Source organism: Struthio camelus, chromosome 26, assembly GCF_040807025.1.
Source record: "Struthio camelus isolate bStrCam1 chromosome 26, bStrCam1.hap1, whole genome shotgun sequence".
Classification (NCBI taxonomy): domain Eukaryota; kingdom Metazoa; phylum Chordata; class Aves; order Struthioniformes; family Struthionidae; genus Struthio; species Struthio camelus.
This window is the reverse complement of record NC_090967.1, coordinates 7,860,716-7,881,476: the sequence shown is the minus strand read 5'-3', so window position 1 is coordinate 7,881,476 and position 20,761 is coordinate 7,860,716. Positions and strand designations below refer to the sequence as shown.

The 20,761-nt window shown below is 57.2% G+C and overlaps 2 protein-coding genes across 3 annotated transcripts; one reads left to right on the top strand and one right to left on the bottom strand.

Annotated features, from left to right (window-relative positions):
- Positions 1-200: 200 nt before the first annotated feature.
- On the bottom strand, positions 201-19,622 carry S1PR4 (sphingosine-1-phosphate receptor 4). 2 transcript variants are annotated; one of them, XM_068919572.1, is made up of 5 exons: positions 19,323-19,622; positions 18,933-19,085; positions 18,661-18,754; positions 4,094-4,226; positions 201-3,206 (listed from the first exon to the last, which is right to left on the bottom strand). In XM_068919572.1, exons 2-5 carry the CDS (start codon positions 18,933-18,935, stop codon positions 1,784-1,786), a joined length of 1,653 nt encoding a protein of 550 aa, XP_068775673.1. In that variant the 5' UTR covers positions 18,936-19,085; positions 19,323-19,622; the 3' UTR covers positions 201-1,783. The 2 variants fall into 2 exon arrangements, with proteins under 2 accessions (XP_068775673.1, XP_068775674.1); XM_068919573.1 differs by lacking the exons at positions 18,933-19,085; positions 19,323-19,622 and having other exon boundaries at positions 18,661-18,798.
- Positions 9,814-14,254, top strand: LOC104151008 (duodenase-1-like). The gene is given in 7 exon segments (XM_068919574.1): positions 9,814-9,958; positions 10,056-10,200; positions 10,380-10,515; positions 10,764-11,015; positions 11,310-11,321; positions 11,324-14,014; positions 14,117-14,254. Coding segments are annotated over 6 exon segments (732 nt in total). The 5' UTR covers positions 9,814-9,894; the 3' UTR covers positions 11,447-14,014; positions 14,117-14,254.
- Positions 19,623-20,761: the final 1,139 nt, after the last annotated feature.

Below are 20,761 nucleotides of genomic sequence, written 5' to 3'. Positions count from 1 at the left end.
GCGGGCTGGGAGGTTGGCGCCGGCCAGGAGGTTTGAGGCCGCGAGGAGCCTCCCCTGCGCGGCCGCCGGCGCTGGGCCCTGGCTGGGAGCGGGGAGCTGAGGTGCGGCGGCGGGAGCCCCGCCGGCCCGGGAGCTGCCGGTGCTGCTCGACGCCGACGCCGACCCCGGCCCGGAGCGGCCGCCGCGCCCCGCCGGCCCCCCCCGCCGGGCCGCCTTGGCGGCTCCGCACTGCGAGGCCGCCGGCAGAGACCTGCGGGCCCGGGGCACCTGCGGCGGCGGAGCGAGGCCGTAAGGAGCGGCCCCTGCGCGCCAGCCTGCTTTCGCTGCCGTTGATGCTGTCCGGCTTGCAGTGGGGTGGGGACCCGACCCGCAGAGCGTCTCCCTGGCGGAGCGCGGGCTGCTCCTTCCTCTGAGTGTGGCTGGGCGCAGGGCCAAGATGCCGGGGTGCCTCCCCCCCCCCCAATTCCTGTCACCAGCTGCCTTGAAATCCAGAAGGGCTTGGGGCAGGCTCCACCCCACCATGGCCCCGAGGTGATGACTCTGTTCCAGGCTGTTGCAGTGATTCTTGTAAACGATCTGTTGCAAAACCCTGTTTGCAAAAAGTTTTCTGGAAGGAGGCAGCTTTTGTGGCCCAGAAAGGAAGAGGAAACAATTCCTGCTGCTTCCGCTCAGCTGTGATCGCTCTCTGGAGTCAGTGGGGTGCAAAGCCGCCTGGACACTGCTGCTCAGCCTTCCAGTGGTAGCTTAGCCGCAGTGGCATCCCCCCCGTGCTGGGAGCTTGCAGCCTGGCAGGTTTGCTGGAGCACTGCTCGCTGATCTCTGGAAGGCCACAGCAGAGCAGCCCTGTGCTCTGCAAGTGCGTGTCACCCACGCGGCTTAGCCACACAGGAGAAGGCAGCTCTGCCACACATGAGGGCACCAGAGTCCTGAGTCACTGTGGGTACCACTGTCTGCCTGCAGTGGTGCTGAGGCTGCTGTGCAGGTGCAGCCCTATGCCTAGAGACACAGCAGGGCTCTGAGGTTTCCCTGCTGGTCTGTAAGTGTGGCCACAGCATTTGCCCCGGGCCCAGTGCCAAGCCTCTGCACTCTGGTAAGAGAGTGGGCTGTCACTGCAGCCCTCTGCCAGCCTGGAACCGGTCGTGTTACACTGCAAGTGAGCACTTGGCTCCTGGCCAGCGGTGGCTGAGCTGCTCCCTCCACACACAGTTTCACTTGCAAACCCGGTTATCCTGGACTCCCTGGCAAGGCATCCTCCCTGCGTCCTTTCCCCAAAGCTGTGCCCAGCAGGGCAGTTCTAGGAGGCTGTAAATGGCAGGAGAAGACTCAGGGATTGCCTCTAGCCCTGCATGACATGCACTGGCAGCTCTGCCAGGCCAGCCTAACCCCAAGGGACTGGGAACAGTCTTGGTGGGGGTACCCAGCCCTCCCTTACTGGACCCTGGGCAAGATGTCCTCCATCAGGAGAGGTACAGCGTCTATATACACGTACACATGGAGCAAGACGCACCTGTAACATACTGGGCATGGCAGCTGACTCAGCAGAGCATCTGTCTCCCCATATCCCCTACCCCCGTCCCAGGACCAGTGCCTTTCCTCATGTCACATGCACACTGAAGCAACATCCCAATCCACAGTGCTGGCAAGCCTGGCTGCAGTTAACCACTGGGGTGGGGTTGTACCCTCTCAGTCTGAGCTGCACGCAAGGCCACAGCTCTGCCAGGCCAGGATGGGCAGCAGGAGGTCCTAGCAGGCTGTCTAGTCCTCCTGCCCACCCCACGGCCTCTCAGAGGCTGGGGAGATTGCTCATCATGCTGGAGTTGCTGGAGAGGGGCGCCCTGGGCCGGGCATTCAGGACTACAGAGCTGCGGAAGCTCTCCCGGCAGCGCAAGGAGCTCTCTGTGGATGAGCCAGAGTTGATGTCTGTGATGACCACGCAGCTCCCGATCTTGGAAAGCCCCACCTGGACACAGCAGCAGCACAGCAGACTTCTCACAGCGCGGCGCACCTCCACGCTCCGGAGAGAGTAAATGATGGGATTAATGGCTGAGTTGGACATGGCCAGAGCCAAGGTCCAGTCCAGGCTGTGGAGGTATCTGCAGGTCTGGGTCTCACAGAAGGCATCAAAGAGCAACAGGGCAAAGAGGGGGCTCCAGCAAATGATGAAGGCACCCAGAATCAGCAGTACCGTCTTGAGCAAGCGCAGGGACCGTTTGCGGCTGTGCCGAGAACTGATTTGCTTGGAGCTGGCCTGGACCAGCTGATAGATGGAGATGTAGAGGCCAACGATCCCTAGAAGGATGATGCTGAACATGACCACAGAGAAGAGGATGTAGTTCTTGGAGTAGAGAGGCAGGAGGACAGAGCAGGCATTGAAGTCGCACAGACAGTTCCAGCCTAGCAGTGGAAGCAGTCCAATGACAAAGGCCAGCAGCCAGCAGGAGATGATGAGGCTGCGCAGGCGTAGGGTCTTGCTGGCCTCGTTCTCAGCAATCGGCCTTACCATGGCACTGTAGCGCTCGATGGCAGTCACCAGCAGGCTGAAGGTGGAGGCAGCCAGCGCGATGAAGAGGATACCTTCCCGTAGGAACCAGAGCTGAGGCGAGAGCTGGAAGGTCTTCTTGCCTGACAGGAAGATATTGGAGAGGTAGGCGACGCCTGCCAGCAGGTCGCTCACAGTGATGCTGGCAATGCAGGAATAGACCCAGCGGCGGGCTCGCAGGTGCCGCATGATGGCCAGCAGCACCAGAAGGTTCTCCAGGATGATGATGCAGCTGATGATGACAAAGGTTGTGCGGAGGGGGTTCATGCCCTCATCCTGGGACTGCCGGTTGGTCAGCTTCCCTGTAAAATTGTAGTGCTGCAGGATGATGTTCACATTCCTTGTGGCAGCCAGCTGCAGGCAGGCTCCTTTCCTGCTGACCAGGTCGACACTGAACTCAGGGTATCGAGCAGAGCTTGGGGGAAGGGGATGGGAGTGATTCACCAGCCAGCTCAGCCCCAGACCATCCATCTTCTGAGCCTGGGGCAGCAGCCAAGGGATGCACGATGGAGCAAGGCTGAGGTGGGGTTTGGAGCAGAGCAGCCCCTCTGACTGAGGTTGGAGGCAGCTAAGGGACTCTGTCACACAGAGGGGACCGGCTCCGAGCCCAGAAGCCCTGCCTGCTGTGGAGATGAGAGTCAGAGCCCCATCTGCCAACCCTGCAGCACTGAAAGAGCAAGGGGAGGGGAGGGTTAGGTGTTTTGTAAGTCCACGCGTGAGCATGAGCTTCCTGTTGTTTATAAAGTTTCCTGTTGTGAACTAGAGTATTGACAGGGTTTCTGACGGCTGTTATCATTTCTCAGTAAGGATCTGGCTATTCTCAGCTTTCCTGCGGTTGTGAAGATGGTACATGAATGAGGCAACATGTCAGGCCCCTCTTCGAGCTGGGACAGGCTGGGTGGAATGGGGTAACACCTCCCCGCTTGCTGGGTAGGGTCTGCTGGGCTGAGCAAGGCTAAGTGCTTGCAGGAGCCCTGAGACAGCCTGAGGCACTGAGTGCTTTGCCCTTTGTGGTGTTAAATTCATCCTTGAGCCTTGCAGAGAGCAACTGTCCCTTCATCTGCTGCCCTGTGCACTACCCATACACCTTCTCCAGGAGGAAGCTCCTGACTCTGACCCCTCTGGGCTCCTGCATGGGCCCAGCTCCAACCTGTCTCTTGGGACATGTCCATCCAAGTCCTGCCCCACCAATGCAGCAAGTCTGGGCACCTGCATGTCTGAAGTCATGGCTCAGTTCCACCCCCTTTGCAGGAAACCAGCTGCGCAGATCCCTGTATGTGCCCTGACACTCCCCCCTCCGTCTCCAGACACCTGCTGGAGTTGGGTCATAGTCTTCCCATTGCTTAGATCACAGGCAGGGAAATGGAGGCACAAAGCTGATGATCTTGCCTGGCCTTGCAGAAGAGGCAAGGGGCTGCACTGGGACCACAATCCATGACCGCAATGTTAATATCCATCATCGATCTGCTCCCTGTGCCTGCAAAGCCTGCCTGGAGAGGAGTCCTTGCAACATGCTATTCCCATCCTGGCTGTTGAATTTGCCTTGTGACTCACCTGCCATGGCCAGCGTGAGGCTCTTGTGCAGGAGGAAGGCTCAGCAGGTAGCAGTGCTCTCCAGTTGCTTGTTTTGAGGTCCAGTGCAGAGTAGGTAGTGGGGAGGGCTCCTTGTGCCAAGTGAGATTTCTACCTACCGAAGTGAAAAAAGGGAAGTTACAACATCAACCACATTTCTTTGCAAAATGGACCCCACCCAAAGCAGCTGCAAAAGGGCATCAAGAAAAGAAAGAGCAAGCACCTTTTAACTCAGGGTCACAGCAGATGCTGTCCCAAGCTTTCTACTTTCACCTGTGCTCTCACTCCACACTGGCACAAAGTCCTGGAAAGGCCCCCAGGCTCGCAGCAAAGAGCGGATTTCTCCTGTTGGCACAGTAAGCAGGGAGTCATCCTGGGAGTCACCCGCTGCTTGTCGGATGGAGGGATCCAAGAAACAGACAAGTGGAACGGACAAGTGGAAAATGCAAAAGGGGTCCCTGCTGCAAGCAAAACAGTTCCTGTCAAAAGCTCCATCTTCCCCATTCCACCCTCTCAAGAGGTGTTTTGGGCTCTTCTATCAGCAGAGTGGAAAGAAACTCATGCTGATAAAGTCAGTAGATAACCCCAAGATTGTAGGAGCAGAAATCAGCAGGGAGACCGGGCCATGAGCATGGTGCAGTCCAGAGCAGAGGAGTGCAAGGTCACACATTTAGCATGAAGCTCCTGGCTGGGCTGGACGCTGCAGCACAGCATGGGAAGCGACAGGGCCAAAGCGATTCCTGCACGTCGTCCCTGGTTTAGTCCAGGCTGGGCCTCCAGCTAATGAATGCTCTGGAAGGCAGAGGACAGAATTGGTGGGGAGTCCCTAAAAAGACCAAAAGATGAGAAAACTTGCTTTGCCCAGAAGCCCTAAGTAGCTGCTCAGAAAGCTGGCGGCATGTGGGTGGCCGCAGAGGGGAGAAACCTGGCAGGAGAAGGATCCGTGTCAGGGAGGGCTAAGCAGAGTGCAGGGCAGGTAGCAGGCAAAGGCTTCAGCTGTCGGGTGGGTGCTGGCACCGCTCAGTGCACTTGCCCACGGTGCCAGAGCCACGGGGCTGCAGGCATACTGCAGGCTCTGCCCAAAGCCCCTTCCACAGGTGCATCAGATGCTGCCGAAAACTGGTGCTGTTCATTGTACGAAGAACTCCTCCAGCGAGCCACAGCCTTGCTCCTTGCCCTGTCCTAGCCCCTGCCTCTGCAGCCGCTGCGGGAGGCAGGCAGCAGGCAGCCCAGGTTTGCACAGCCTCCAACACCATCCCCTCTGTGGACGGGCAGAGTACAGCAACGTGCTGCAGAGCCCGGCAGGCGGAAGGCCCCGGTACTCCCCGTTCCAGCACGGGCGCAGCCGCGGCAGAGGCTTCCCTCAGCTGGCACTGCTGCAGGCAGGGCAGCGAAGCGGGTTCCTGCTGTCACGCAGCAGCATCCAGCGCTATCTCCCTAGACGCAGCCTGCACTTTATCTTGGTACTTCTCCTTTGCTGTCATTTCAGTTCAGATGTTCTTTCTGTGAAAGGAAGGGGGTGGCGGGGGGCCCTGTCCTGCAACATCTCATCTCTTTCCTTCAGATCAAGACCACAATCTGCTAGAAACGGGCTGATAGCTGCTGAGAGCCTGGTTGGGAAGCACCGGGGGCAGCTGCAGTCCCACCAGCGGCACGGGCACGGCTAGTGCTCCCGGCACTGTACCAGCAGCCACTGGCAGCGCCAAGGCGAAGGGGGTGGCCAGGGAAACGGTTCTGCTCCCTGCTGGCCCATGGCCCCACGGCTGTGTCCACGGCCCGAGTCTTCCCGAGCATCTTCCAAACCCCTGGGCTTGGTCCAGGCTCCGGGTCATGGCTCCAAAGGGCTTTGGGGAGACACGGCACTGATGAACTGTCCCTCCCACTCTGTGCCCAGCGGGGCACTGTCCTGACATGACCCTGGGTCTGATAACACCGAAGAGCTTTGGAGGAAAGGCTGTGCGGTAAAGCAGCCCACAGGCTCATTCGGCCCAGCATCCTGCTCGGCGCACATGAGCTTAGGGAGCAACATAGGCATCAGGCCAGGGACAGAGCACCCCTTTCCCTGCTCAAACTCTGCCAGTGTCAGGCAGCCAGCGGAGTTTGTGTCTGGAGCGTTGCAATTAATAGTCATCAATTGATTTATCCTTCACAAAACCTCCCTAATTCCTGTCTGAACCCATTTATATGTTTGGCATCTGGGTTATACCCAGGGCCAGGTTCAGCCTATTAACTCAAATGCAAGCTATTTGTGTACCCAGCACACGTCAGAGGTAGTTTTATTTACAAATAATTTTTAAAAGCTGGGCTTTCTACCTTATTAATTTTTGCCCGACCTAAACTTCATGCGACAAAGAAAGAGATCATGGAAAAGAGATGAAAATGCATTTTAACAGGGAAGCGTCAGGGTGCAAAACAGAAGAAGTTGCATTAAATGAAGGCAAACAGCATGCCACGTTACTGCAAAGACATCATGATGGAGTGACTGAACTCTGAGAGGCCAAGGGGGAAAGAGAGCAAACTACAAATGCAAGATAAAATATCAACAATTTCAGTTGAGGTTTTCCTGCTGTGCTGCTACACGGTCCTAATTAAAACTTGTGTTTTCAGACATTCTGATTAAAAAAGCCAGTCCTGTGTGAAGCTCTGGGGAGAGCTCTGCCCTGTGGGCCTGGCAGCCCTGGAGCATGTCCTGGAGGCCCCCAGGCCGGTGTGCGGGCATCCCTGTCCCACTGGGCTCCCCACCTCGCGCTGCCTGCCTGGCCCCCGCACCGCCCAGGCACCCGCAGCCGGCAGGTGTTTTTCCGCTCCAGGAAGGGTGGAGTTGTGCTGGTTTAGAAATGACAGGTCACGTCTGTCGGTTGTGTTTCCTTGCTTGGGTGGCCCCTGCTGTGCAATGGTGGGTGTCACCCTTCCAGTGGTGTGTCCTGGTCCCCGGGGGAGCAGGATGCTCCTAGCCCTGAGGAGCTGGGACAAGCCGGCGAAGCCAAGCTGACACCAAGCCCGTGAGACTGGGTCACTTGTAACACTCGGAGCAGCGTCCCGGCACAGTTGATTCATCAAAACCAGGGGCGTCTCTGTGGGAAACAGCCACTGCAGTGAATGTTTGGATTTGGAGGAAGACAACAACAGAAAAGTTTCAGGATCATCTCCTTTTGACCATGTTAATGACCTTAAATGGCAAAGTGTTGTTGATTGTGGCTTTTCAATAGAAACTTTGCATTTGCTTAATGCAAACTATTAAGCACACCAAGCGGAAACCAAACAGCTGCATAAAGTGCTGCCCTCAAAAAAAAGAGAGTTACTTGGAAGACATCCTGACAAAACACATCAGTGGGGGGGCTCAGACCCTGTCCCCCGTGGTGAAACACCTTTTCCTCCTTCGCGACAGATCTGAGGTTTGACCTTTTGGCTGACCCCGTCGCTGGACGGGTGCTCCAGCGGCCCTGATTCCACCGCATCCCTCCAGGCCGAGCTCCCGCGGCGCTTCACGCTGCTCCGGACGCTGCCAGCAACTGCTGGAGACACGATCCCTCCCGTCTCTGGGCCTGGGCAGCCGGGGGCTGGGGAAGCCGGACCTGCTCAGCGGCGCCGGCTCTCTCCTGGCTGTGCCTGGGACGAGCCCGGCTCTCCCCTCGTGCCGCCCCGCGGGGCTGTGGGCAGAAGCATCCCCAGCACCGTGGCGTCCCCAGCTCCGCGGCCCCCCCCAGCCCTGCTCGGTGCCGCGTGCCCAGCGGGGTTGAGGCACGAGGCTGCTCCGGAGATCCAGCAGGAGCTTCCAGCCCCGAGTGCCCCCCCCACCCCGTGCTGGCCCATTAAACCCCCCGACGAGGCGCGAACTCCTGGAAGCCGCTTTGCAAGAGCGTGCGGCCGAGGCTGCTCCTCCCTTGCTGGTGGGAAGGAAGCAGCTCTCGCCCAGGAAATGGGCCAGGGAGGGCTCGGTGTAAACAGCCGGGGCGATGCCTGCGGAGGGCAGCCGGTAGGGTAGAGCAGCAAGCGCTGCGCTAGGAGGGCAGGCGGGTTTGTGCCGAACCTGAGTGCAGCGCAGGAAGAATGAGTGCCCTGCGGTTAGAGGCGCCGGGCTGCTTGCTACCCATGCTCTCTGATTTTACCTGTAGGAACCATTTCAGTGATTTTCTGTTCTCAGACTGCAGCTCTCCCTCAAACACCCTCCCCAGGCTGCGCCGGCCAAGGAGCAGCTCAGCCCTCGGCCTCCCGGGTGCCCTCCCCCAGGGGCACAGACAGGGTCTTGCAGTAGAAAAATATCCCACAGCGGGACCAAGGATTAGGTCTCCATCTGAGGAGGAACAGCATTAAAGCCTCAGGGTGCCACTTGTTCTTTTACCTTTGTCTTTTGGGTTTTTTCCCACCAACTACTGGCTGCAATTACAAGCCCAAATTAGCTCATTCAAACTAGCTTCTTGCACAGAACCTGCAGTGACCCCCAGTCAGAGCTTCTGGGAAGATTCCTGCCCAAGTCTATCAGATGGAAAACGTAAGCACTGAAAGGGCCAAAAGGGAGTGTTCCCCCCACCCCCACCCCGGCAGCTCTCCGCACCATTTCAATAGAAAAATGCGTGCCTTCACAGCAGAGGAAGGGGTTCACTGCCACCAACCAAGGCAGCATTAGAGCCAGGAACAGGAAGAACCATGTGTCCTGACCCATGGGACACATAGCAACACACATAGCAAGGATGGAGGTGGGCATGGGACCATTGGTTTGGGCTGTAGGGCCATTCCCTGCAGGCCACCGAGCAGAAGGATCAGGGTTGGCTGGGCTCTCCCTCTGCTCCCCCTGGTTTTAGCACAAAGGTTGAGATTGCACAAGGCAAAATCAGTAAACTTGGACTGCTGTGCAGGGCTGGGGTCTAGCACTCGCGCTGGCCTCTGAGGGGTAGTAACCCCCTGGCCAGGAAAGCAGAAGCATATCTATAAAGAGCTGCAGGCTGGGGTTTGCCTCAAAGCAGAGCATCCTGTGACGGCAGCCCGAGGGGACACAATGTGCAGCAAGCCAGCCCCAGCCACTCCTTAATGCTGGCTCCCTGACAGCCGAGAATTTGTGTCCGGCTTAGCGTTTGACCAAGTCCCACCTTTCTTGAGTCAAAGTAAAGACTACCATTGCAGCCTGGTTATCAGGTGATTTCAGGTCAGGGAAGGGAGAGAGTGGAGAATCCAGAGCAGGGTAGATGAAGGCTTCCCCTGGCCCCATTTGGACAGCTGTGATGGGGGCCAGAGCAGCTGCAGAGAGAAAATCGGGGCGAGGAAAGAACATTTGCAGTCATTGCACTTGCTGACAAACCGCAGTGTGACCTGACCCCCCCACCCTCCCCCCAACGAGGAAGTGCAGGGCATTAAGGAAAGTACAGTCAGAGGTGCCCTGCTTGCCAGGGATCCAGGATGTCACACTTTGAAGCAGCCAGCTTTGATTTGTCCTGCAGCCAAACTGGGGAGAAACACTAAAGCTCACCCTGAAAACACCCCAGTATGCCTCTGCTGGTTGGCAGTACCATGGCCCTGGGGTGGAAGTGCGCTGGGCTCCATCTGCCCCTCTTGGTCGCCAGCGATCGCAGCCTCAGAGCATGTGGGGCATGCAAGGGGGCTGGGGCAGAGGAGATGCAGATAGACCCACAGGGATGCTGTGCTGCTCTGATTAGCGCAATCAGGCCATCACACATGGTTTCCGGGCTGTTGGGTACAGCTGGTCACAGGGTATAAAAATAGCTCTTGGGCACTGGGAGACTCAGCCTTCCACACGGCTTGGAAGGAGCGTTCAGCCAGGGGAAGAGATGCGCCAGCCCCAGCTGCTGCTGGCCCTGCTGCTCCTGCTCTCCTGCCCATGGGCCAATACTAGTAAGCCGGGGTGCTGCAGGCTGGTGGGATGAGGCTGCTGGCCCGGGGTTGTGCCCTCGGCAGCCACCGGCTCATCCTGCGGTGGGCTGTCTTGCAGGTGCTTTGCGGAGTCAGATCATGGGGGGCCATGAAGCTCAGCCCCACTCCCACCCTTACATGGTGTTCCTGAAGACTGATAGGTTTTTCTGTGGGGGCTTCCTGGTGGCCCCTTCCTGGGTGATGACGGCTGCACACTGCCTGGGGTGAGTACTTCACACAGGGGTTTTATCTACTTGCTCTCCCCTGCCAATGAGGTCCATCACCATTTTGGAGCAGGCTCCTCTTCCTCCTTGGCTGAGCAGCTCTCTGCCTGCACCTGGGGAGGGATGCAGGTGAGACCCAAACGGTTTTGGCCCTCTCTCCCCTCTGCCGCCACGGCCAGGAACACCACAGTCATCCTAGGGGCTCACAGCATCAACGAACTAGAGGCGAGCCAGCAGATCCGGGGAGTTCTCAGACACCACCCGCACCCTGAATACGACCCCAACACGGTGTCCAACGACATCATGCTGCTCAAGGCAAGGCAGTCTCGTGGCAGGCGGCGAGTCCGGGCGGAGCGAGACCACGGGGCTGGGCAGGGCACCTTCCTGCCATCAGCTCCTTCCGCGGATTAGGAGGGAGCCGGGAGGGAGCCGCGGGCGCCGGGCGCCCTCCCCACGGTGGCTCCCCAGAGCTCGCGGCCCTGCTAGACCTCGCCTGCCTCTGTGCGTGAAGCGCCCGCCCGCCCTTCTGCTCAGGGCCTTCTCCAAACGCCTCTCTCTGCCAGCTGACAGCGAAGGCCACTCTCAACGAGTACGTCAAGACCATCGTGCTGCCCAGGACCAGCAGCGACCTCCGAGCGGGCACCAAATGCAGTGTGGCCGGGTGGGGCCTGATTGACGAGGACCAGGCAACTAACAAGCTCTTTGAGACCAAAATCTCCATCTACAGCCACAGGAAATGCGTCCACTTTTACCCAGCACTCAACAACGGCATGGTCTGTGCTGGCAGCTTCCACGAGCTCAGCGACTCCAGCCAGGTGCGAGCTGGAGCGGGGCCGGGGCCGGGGCCGGCGGGGTCCCCGGCTCCGAGGGCTGCTGCTGGCAGATCTGGCTGGTTCCCCAGGCGGGCGACAGGCCCTTGATTTCCAGCCGCCCTGCGGACTAGCTGCCGGGTGCCACGAGACCGCGGTCGGCGCGCAGGCCTGGGGGCCGAGCCCCGTCCTGCCTTGCCAGACAGCTCCTCCGCCAGGGCAGGCGCGCGGGGCAGGGCCCGGGCTCAACCCATTCCCATGTGGAAGAGGCCTCTAAAACCAGTCTCTCGTCTGCTGCAGGGAGACTCTGGTGGGGGCCTCTGGTGTGCAATAACGTGGCTAAAGGGATTGTTTCCTTCGGGTACGAAAATCCTCCTGGGGTCTACACCCGCATCGCCAACTACCTGCCCTGGAGCAGGAAGACCATGAAGAAGTAGTGGCAGCAGCCGGGCTCGCTCCAGCATCAGTGCAGCCTTGAAGCCCTGCGCTGGCTTCCCTCCAGCCCCCGCTGAAGGCTCGACTCCCTCCCCACTCCCTGGGGGCTAGCACGAGCGCGTGGACGGGCACAAGGATCCCTCTCTTCACCCCGTACGGGGACTGGCCGGTCTGGGGCCGCTGCATCTCTGGGTCGCTGCCCGCTGCAGGAAGCCGGTCCTGGGCGGTGCTGAATCACCTTGGCAGAGGCAGGGATTGTCCCAGCTGGCACTAGCACAAGGCTGAGCTCCCAGGACCCTGTTTCCTTTGCAGATACCCCTTGTCCCTGCTTGAACCTTGCCACCCACGTAACACCCCCAGTAAACTCAGAGCTGCGTTTCCCAGGATATCCATCGCCTCCTTTCTCAGAGCTCGTCCCTGGGAAGAGGGGACGGAGGGCTTAGCTGGCGAAAGCAAACGCGGAGGGGGACAGCTACGGCTGCCCTTCCTCGGCTTGTTTCTCTCCCTCTTGGGAGGACGAGCCCAGACCGAGCGGCACAGCACGAGCAGGGACCGCGCTAGCGGCAGCACAAAACACAGGGCTTGCGGCCCTCCGTCAGCAGGCTGCTGCCCGGAGGAGAGCTGCTCCTCCCTGCGAAGGGTGCTCTAGCCCCTCTCCCGAAGCGCCCGGGCCCCAACACCTTGCACCAGCCCCTGCTTCGCCCGCGGACAGCACCTCCGTAAGGAATTACGCTGCAGAAGTCCCTGGTGCAGGGTGCTGGGAGTTTGTGCGAGTTCAAGGGGTGACTGGACTGGTTTGTAGAGGGGAAATCCAGTGGAGAATTTTAGAAATACAGAAACCATGCCCGATTCAAGGGAACAAGATGATGGCCCTGTTCTCATGGTCCTCCCCGGGCTGATTGTAGTTGCCTCGGAGGGAGGAGAGGGAGGAGAGGGCTGGGATCTGACCCAGGTCATTGGCTCTCATGTTCTTCCTCTCAGTTTCTGAGAAGAAGGGAAACTAGGTCACTTTTGCCTTCAGTGCCCATGATGCCCTGGGAAAACTGCAGAGTCCATGGTTTGGACTTCTGCTAACAGCCGCTATCAGCTAGGAAATCTGCAAGTGAAAAGGCTGCAACTGCTTATCTGCCTAGTACAAATCTGTGTCACGGCAGGGTTTTCCTTTAAGCTCCAGCTGCTGCAGTCTGCACAAGAATGCCAGTTGTTAGCTCAAAAAATTGTTTTTTCTCTGGGGCACTGGGGTCAGGAGGGAAGGTAAATTTACCAGCAGCAGTGTCAGCCCCACTGAACCGCTGGTGGGACGAGGGCCCAGACGTGCCCATGCTCCACGTGGGCTGGAGCGCCGGAAGGCCTGGTGCCGGCGGGAAGGCACGGGGACGTGCAGCCTTTCTCCTGCCGTGGGCTGGCAGAGCAGGATGCACAGCTCCTGCGGGCCCAGGGGAGACCGAGCTCTGCTGGGCGCTGCAGAAAGGCACTTGGCACTTGTTTGGCTTTTAAAATCACTGCCTGCCAGCGTGGGGGTGGCCTGGCAGCCACGGGCTTGGCGACGACCCCTTCCCAAGAAGAACATGACCAGTTTCAAGGAGTCACAGCCCCTGTCTACCTCTGAGCAGCGAGGAGGCAGATTCCCAAACCTGCATCCCTCATCTCTATTCACCCACAGCAAACCAGAGGGAAAGCGACCACTGCCCCAGGGCCGGGGAAGTGGCCTGTCCTCTCTCATACCTGCTGGTAAAAAAGGGAGCGTGAAGTCGCCTGTTTATCTGTTTTGCAAGGAACAATTACAGCTGGAAAGAAACACTTACAAATTATGTCTTCTGCTGTACAAAACTAAGTTCCAAGTCGCCACGCGGGGCAGAACACAAACCCTGAGGTGACCACAGTACAGTCATGCTGCCATGGTCCAGCAGAGAGCCACACTCGTGAAGCTGCCCTAAGAACTTCTTGCCCTCACAAAGCCATGACCAACATGGTGCTACAAGTACATTTGCATGAGTTCTGCAAGGACTGGTCTATGAGCCAGAACCGTACCTACAGAGAAAGAGCAGAAGGGTTGCACAGTCTTTGGAACTTGTACATTGAGCCGAAAAAAAAAAAAATTCATGGTTTTGCAAGGCTCATGATAAAAATCAAGAGAATTCACAAGCACGCAACAACAAATATGAGCTGCAAGGGAAGGACATACTGGAGAGCAAAGCATTGGGATGGATATACTCCACACAGCTTCCAGCTAAAAGGCAATGGGTTAAACTGACTCCCAGTTTAGAAGGACGTCAGATACCGCAGGTCAGACCCAAGATGAAGGTGGGTTGATGCCCAAGGCTAAGGCTGACTGAATTCCCCCCTCAGATTGCTGAGGTACGCAGTTTACAGATAGATTAATCAGATGAGCCCAGCCTCTGTGGTTTCCTGGAGTCTAGTTTCAGGCTATAAAACCTTCTTGGGAGCAAGAGACCCCAGTAGCAGCCCAACCTCCAAGGGATCCACTGAAGCCAAGAACGCTACGATGAAGCACGTGCAGAAACTCCTGCTCTCTCTGCTGCTGGTGACATATCCTCCGGCTATCACCAGTAAGTAGGACCAGCCATAAGGTGGGGTAAGGGCTGGGAAAGGTCTTGGCTGGTGCATCCTGCACCCCCAACTCTGCTCAGCCTCGGTCCTGTGCGTTGCAGATTATTTCTGGAATCGGATTGAGGGAAGAGCCGAAGCCAAGGCCCACTCCAGACCCTACATGGCCTATCTGCAGGGAAAGAACAACCGCTTCTGTGGAGGCTTCCTGGTGGCCCCGAGTTGGGTGATGACAGCGGCTCAGTGTTTCAAGTAAGTTTGTGCTACTTTTGTACGGCACCTAACACAGTGAGATTGTTGTGCTGCCATGATCCAGATAACATCACCTAGACAGAGGCCTAACATGTTGAGTCACTTCCTTCCCAGGCTGCGACCAAGCTCTTTTTCTAGCACTGCTAGGACAGGGTAAGGCTACGGGGGCTGGCACCAACACAGCAGGGGCCCATCCACAGCTCTCCCTCAAGCCACCCTTCCCTATGCCCTTCTCAGGGCATGCTCAGGGCAAGGTCAGCTCCTTACCAGGTCTTCTTCATGACCTATCTGACTCCTCCTGGACATCCAATCAGAAGCTGAACCAGCTGCTGTCACAGAGCTGCTGGCCTAGCAGGGGTTACTGGCATCAGGCTTTGCCCTTTCTGCCACCAAAGACCTGCAAGATTGTTACCAGAATTAACAGTCTTCTGTTTTGAGGCAGCTGCTTATCCAGCTCTCTTCCATCCCTTTGGTTGGGAAAACAGAGGCAGGGACAGGCAAGGTGGCTTTTCCAGCTATGTGTGAACTCTGGGTAGAGTTCCTAGACACCTTGGGGCTGACAGCTCTGCCCCCATGCCCATAGCCCAGGCTCAGAGCCAGCTCCCCTGTCCGGGTGACAAAAAGGAGAGTTAGCAGAAGATGAAGAGCAGGATCCAGGGCCAGGTGCCCAAAGTCCCACCTGCCCAACGGAGAGGGACTGCCCTCTGCACCCAGCACCCTTCCAGCTTTGCCAAGGCAGTCCCTTCTGCAGACAATGCAAAGGCTAGTAAAGATAACAGTATGCTGGCCCGGAGCAGGATCCTGTTTTAGAAATCGCTGCCTGGTGCCATGGATTTCCCCAGGCCTGTGAAGCCCAGAGCAATAGTCTACATACATTAATACATGTCCTTACACAGCAGTAACATTGGACCAAATCAGCTCAGCTAGCTCCTAACTGCAGGCTCAAGTGCTGGAAGCAGAGTAACGCATGCAGAGCTCTGTCTGTCATCGGTATTTCAGTCTGCCTCTTGGCTGGGTAGATTCCCTGGCAGAGCTCTTTGCTCCCACCACTCTTGCTTAAAGCCCAGACTGTATCGCGAGGCTGTACCCCGAAGAGATGTGCCTCATTGTTACCTGGGCAGACAGGAAAAGCCAAACGACAGACACTGAGTTTAATTTTTACCAGCCACAAACCTCTGTCGGTCATCCTGGGAGCCCACAACATCCAGAAGAAAGAGGAGAGCTGGCAAACATTTGAAGTCCAAAAGTATCACCGCCACCCAGACTTCACAAATCCTCAGAAGGGGAAGGACATCCTCCTGCTGAAGGTAACTGCTTGCCTGGAGCACCTGCATGGTCCCATCTGTCTGAACTCCTCGACACGCAGGGCTGAGCTTTAACACTGGAGCGGGAGGGGACAGCCTTCATCACAGAACATTTAAAGATCAAATACTTTTTTTCTCTATTTTCTGTCCCCTTGTCCAGCTGAAAGGCACTGCCATCAGCAATAACTATGTTAAGACCATTTCCTTCCAAAAACAAAAAGCCCTTGGAGGGCCTGTATGCAGCATAGCTGGCTGGGGCCACGAGACGCCTGCTGCGATGCTCCATGAAGCCAACGTCACCATCCTCAAACCAAGGGACTGCCTGAACTTAAACCCCGGACTTGCTAACAACTTGATCTGTGCCCGCAGCAGATCCACTGGAGTGCTTGAAAAGGTCAGTATTTGACACAGGGAGTAGATGGCTGTAGGGGAAGGTTGCAGACAGGTCCTGGGCATGAATTGGATCTGGGCTAAGAAACTTCACTGAAAGCGTGCTGTCCAAAATTGCTTGTTATTGTCCCCTTACCGTGCCACCATCAGCCTATGCTTCCTTGCTAGCATCCCTCTCTCTTGTTGTCCTGGCCTAGGAGATGAAGTGGTGCCCTGGGCCTCCATCTCCAAGGATCAGCCCCTTGCAGGGCCAGAAGTATGCCTGCAGACAGCAGGCATTACGCTCATGCCAAGCTCTGTGCCCACAGGAGAGACAAGGGCAGCCTTCTTTCTTCCCACAGCAGAGTGCCTAGGAGCCTGCCACAGCCCAAGGGGATATGGTTTGGCTGCTGAGGGGTTTGTCCTCCACCTCACAGCAGGGCTAAGCGCATTTCGTAGTGCTGCGCAGCAAGTAGAAGGGTAGATATGAGCTTTAAGCTTCAGCGTTCCCCCAGCTGTAGCTGCGCTGGGTCCCATACTGGCCCCAGACAGGACTACCTATGGTTCCTTTTGGAGCCAGAGCTACCCACGTCCACGGTAAGTCCAAGCTCTGCCTGCAGAAGCTCTGTTCTGGCATTTGCAGCCTCCCTGTTCCCAGTACATGCACCCCCCTCCTGGGGTCACCCCATAATCATCGCTGCTCTCTCCCCCACCATCTGCCTGTTTTGCAGGGTGATATCGGGGGCCCACTTGTCTGCAACAACAAAGCCTACGGTATCTTCTCCTATCGGTATGGCAATTGGCCTGGTTTCTACACAAACATCGCTGCCTACCTCCCATGGATCAACAGTGTCATGAAGTCAGCATGAATCTACTCTCTCCATGGCTGCTGTCCTGGAAAATTCATGTTTCTGGGCCCACCCTCACCTGCTTCCCCCCCCTGCCCCTTCTCCCTGGGAAACATCTTTCACTGATCCTCACGGACACAGCAAGGACTTCACTCCGGCAAAGCCAAGGTGTGATAGAGGTGGGCTTGGTGCAGGGTTTGCGCCTTGATCGCGGGGTGCCCGTTTCCCCAGCGCGTGCTCCCACGTGTGGCTGCTCCAACATCCCCCCTTGTCAAGCTGCTTGCGGCACAGCTCTGGAAAAGAAGCAGCAGGGCAGCCGAGCCGTTGGGACGCCTGCTACCCTGGGGGAAGGTGCTATGGTTAGATTGGATTAGGTGAGCCCCAGATGCCTGGGTCTCCTTTGCTCAAGCACTGGGGTTAGAGGGCTGCCCCCAGCTCTGAGGGGAACACTTCCAGCTTCTGTTTCACTACTGCTGCTCTCCCCTATGAGACTTGCTTCCTCATTTCTCCCCTCTCGCTTTAGCTCCGGTGTTGTGAGAATACATGAAAACAATAAACTGCATCTGTGTTTGAGAGTCTTTTTCCTTCTATGCATCTGATTTCTCTCAGTCTCTGGCCCCAGCCTTGAACAACTCAGAAGAAAGTCACTGCTCAAACTGCTGAATCCCAAGTCGGAAGTTGCAGCCCAAACCAGTACCCTCCATTTTCTGTCCTACCTAAACCAGGCAAGGAGCCGGGTTTTCAGGGCAGGGACAGCTTCCTTGCTCCCCTCCCCAGTGCAGAGGGCTCAGGCAAAACTGAAAAAGATCATAAGCGGTTATCTCCTGGCAGGAGACCATCTTCTTCCCACACACTACAGCGCAAGTAGGCAGGAGAGAACTGCACAGTGGAGGGGACACTAAGCACAGGGGAGCCCCAGGGTGACCGAGTAGCTGTGACATGTTTCTGCATCCCCATCCGCGTTGCACAGGGGTGGAATTAGCCTTTCTTCTCATTATTCAGCAAAGCTGGGACACAGCCATGCAGCCATGCCCTCACCCGCTTTGGTGCCCAAGTGCTTTGTCACTGGGCTGTGCCAAGCCTCCAGCTAATTCTGAGATTGTCAGATACAGAGAAGCAGTAGCTCGCAGGGATGGTGCACAGATTTGGCTGCTTCAGTCACACATGTGCCTGGAGGGAGGCTGAAGAGACTGAAATCCTGAACGTGCTCTGCAAAAACGCAGCTGCTTCTCCTGCAGTGCTGGCTCCTTTCTGCCAGGGAGGACTGGCTCCCCTCTCCTCCCAACAGTGGCCTCAGAGGTGTGGGAGAGAGATCTCAACAGCTCTATGCTACCCACATCCAGGTCTCAAGGACCAAATTCACATGGCTCAGCAAAAAGGGGAGGAAGAAATCACTGCCTGAGGAAGGCGCATGAGCTATTTTGGCACCAAACCTCCTTTATTGCAGAGGTCTGGATTGCTTGCCTAGCTGGCAGAAAAGCAGGCAGGGTTAGACTGCTTGCAGAGAAGGGATGCGAGCAGAGGCAGCTCCAGCAGGGAATCCCTGGCAGGCACCATCTAGAAAACACTCTGCTGATGGCCACGGGGACAGCTTCCCCTCATGCACCACCCACAGAAGGCCCCCGCAGCTCCCATCCGCACGCAGCAAACGTGACTCAGAGCGTTACACTGGTCACCCGCTGCCAGCTGACCATCCTGAAGGCCAGCTTGAAGTTTGACGGGTCAGGCTATGCCTCTCACAGAAGATCGACATCTTCCCAGTAGGCAACCAATATCACATCTCTGAAGACCTTGTGGATGTTGTGTGTGTCAGTAGTGCATGTGTAGTGGCAGTAAAGGCACCTGGACATAGGGATGGTTTGAAGGAGTCCCGACCTGGTGCTGCTGTTGAGAGCTGAGCATTTCCTGTAGGTGTCCACATACACGTCCAGGATAAACTGCTTGGCTGCTTCTGCATCTTGCTTGGGCCCTGAGGTACAAGAAGGAACCCCCATCCCACAGGATTGAAGTGAGGGGAGCTGGCAGGCAGCTCCCCCTGCCCGAGGCTGAGGGCAGCCAGTGGCAGGCCTGCTCTCCTGGCACGCAGGACTTGCAGAGCCTGCGGGAGCCAGTCTGCAAGCCTCACAGCACCCAGAGGAGGGCATTACCATGGAAGGAGGGAAAGTACTTGTCCAGGTCTGAGGCAGTGATCTTGTCCTCCAGGAGGTCTGTTTTGTTCAGGAAGAGGATCACCAATGTGTGCTGGAACCAGAGCAGCTCAGGATAGGTCTGAACAGAGCCAGGCTCTCCTTCATCAGATTCTGCAGCAGGAGGGACACAAGCAGAGACCGCTGTTCCCCTCGGGCAGATGCTCGTCCCACCACACTCCCAGAGCACTCTGGCAAACTACGCAGACCCGCTCCAGAGTGGTGGCAGCAGGGACGGGCCCCACACTCCTCACCAGCACCTTCCTGGAGCACCACCGCACGCATGCAGCGGAGATCAGAGGTACAAGTTTCCGTGCCAGCTCCTCCCAGCACACCCTACCAGCTCCTCACCTCCTTGCTGTTCTCTTCCAGGCACTGGTCATGTTTGCTGAGGGAAGCCAGATAGATGAGAGCAATCACATTCTCAAAACAGTGGATCCATTTCTTCCGCTCCGATTTCTGTCCCCTCACATCCACAATCCTGCCAGGGCAACAGGTCACTTGGAGGCTGAGGACGGGCACTCGTCCCCTTCAGGCAGGCAGCACGTAGGACCACAGCTTTTGACAGGGATCAGGGCCTTGGAGCCCCCGGGACTGCCTTGGCACACCTCATCAGGGTACTGGGCACCAGGCAAGCTGTGACACATCCCACACGCGCTCTCATTCTGCAAAAGTAAGGGAGCAGAAACCTCACCAAGGAGTGGAAGTGAACTTGTCTTACCTCAAACTTCCTGCAGGCTGAGTGCTGGCAGGTGGCCAGTTACAGTGGCTCTGCTGAGAGGGACCTGCTGAGCCATGTAACCCCAGCTGGGGATCTGGGTCCCCACTGCCAGCTTGCAGCAATCACAGATCTGCCCTTTCCCTGAAAAAGGTCTTGAAAGCAGACTAAAAGCATAAGACAGATCCCCAGCAGCAAGCAGTGACCTCCTGGGTAGAGGGCAGCAGCCAGGCAGAGCACAGAGCCAGCTGGGATTCAAATGCCTGGCATTCAGGCTGCTAACAACTTCCCAAAGAAGAGAAGGCACAGAGATGCACAAGGGCTGGACTCTGCTTCCCAGTAACCACAGCCCCTGCCCAGCCCAAGCAAAAGCAGAGGTTCCTATGGTAGCACCGCCTTATTTCCCACCAGAGAGGGGAAATAAGGGCAGGAGGTGCAATAAAGAGGCGGGGGGGGGGGGGGTGTTCAGGAGGGTTGCTTGGGAGAAGGGGAATCCCATGCACTTGCCATCCTCATACTGCTGACTGCTTTACAGTAGCTTCGCCTTAAGGTCACATTCTGCACTGAGAAGCAGTATTCATTGATGCCAGTTGTAGACTTTCGGCTCCGCAGCACATCCTGAGCTGCGGAATGAAAGAGTCCTCAGCCATCCGCTCTAGATCGGACAGAAAACTGCAGGGAGTCATGGAACAAGGAAGCAGTCCAGGGCTGTGCTACATGTCTGCAGTGTCTTTGGCTGATTCTCAGGCCATGTTCCTCTCACCCTCTGCTGTGCACATGCCAGCTCACTTCCAGGTTCCCCTCTGGAGTACAGCAAGTAGGTCTTTCTAAGGGGAAAGCCTGGCCTGGCAGGGAGGCAAGTGCATTCCCAGCATAGACAGTCTGGAGGCAGGTAGCACCAAACCTGACTTTCTCTATCTCTGGGTAGCATTGGAGAGCTGTCCAGCAGGTTTCATGCCTTTAATTGCCCCCTTCATCTGCATCTTTACACCACCTCCAAAGGCAGACACACTCATGCCCCTTGATGTCACAGTTTAAATACTGCATCCAACAGGGCTATGGCATCACCATC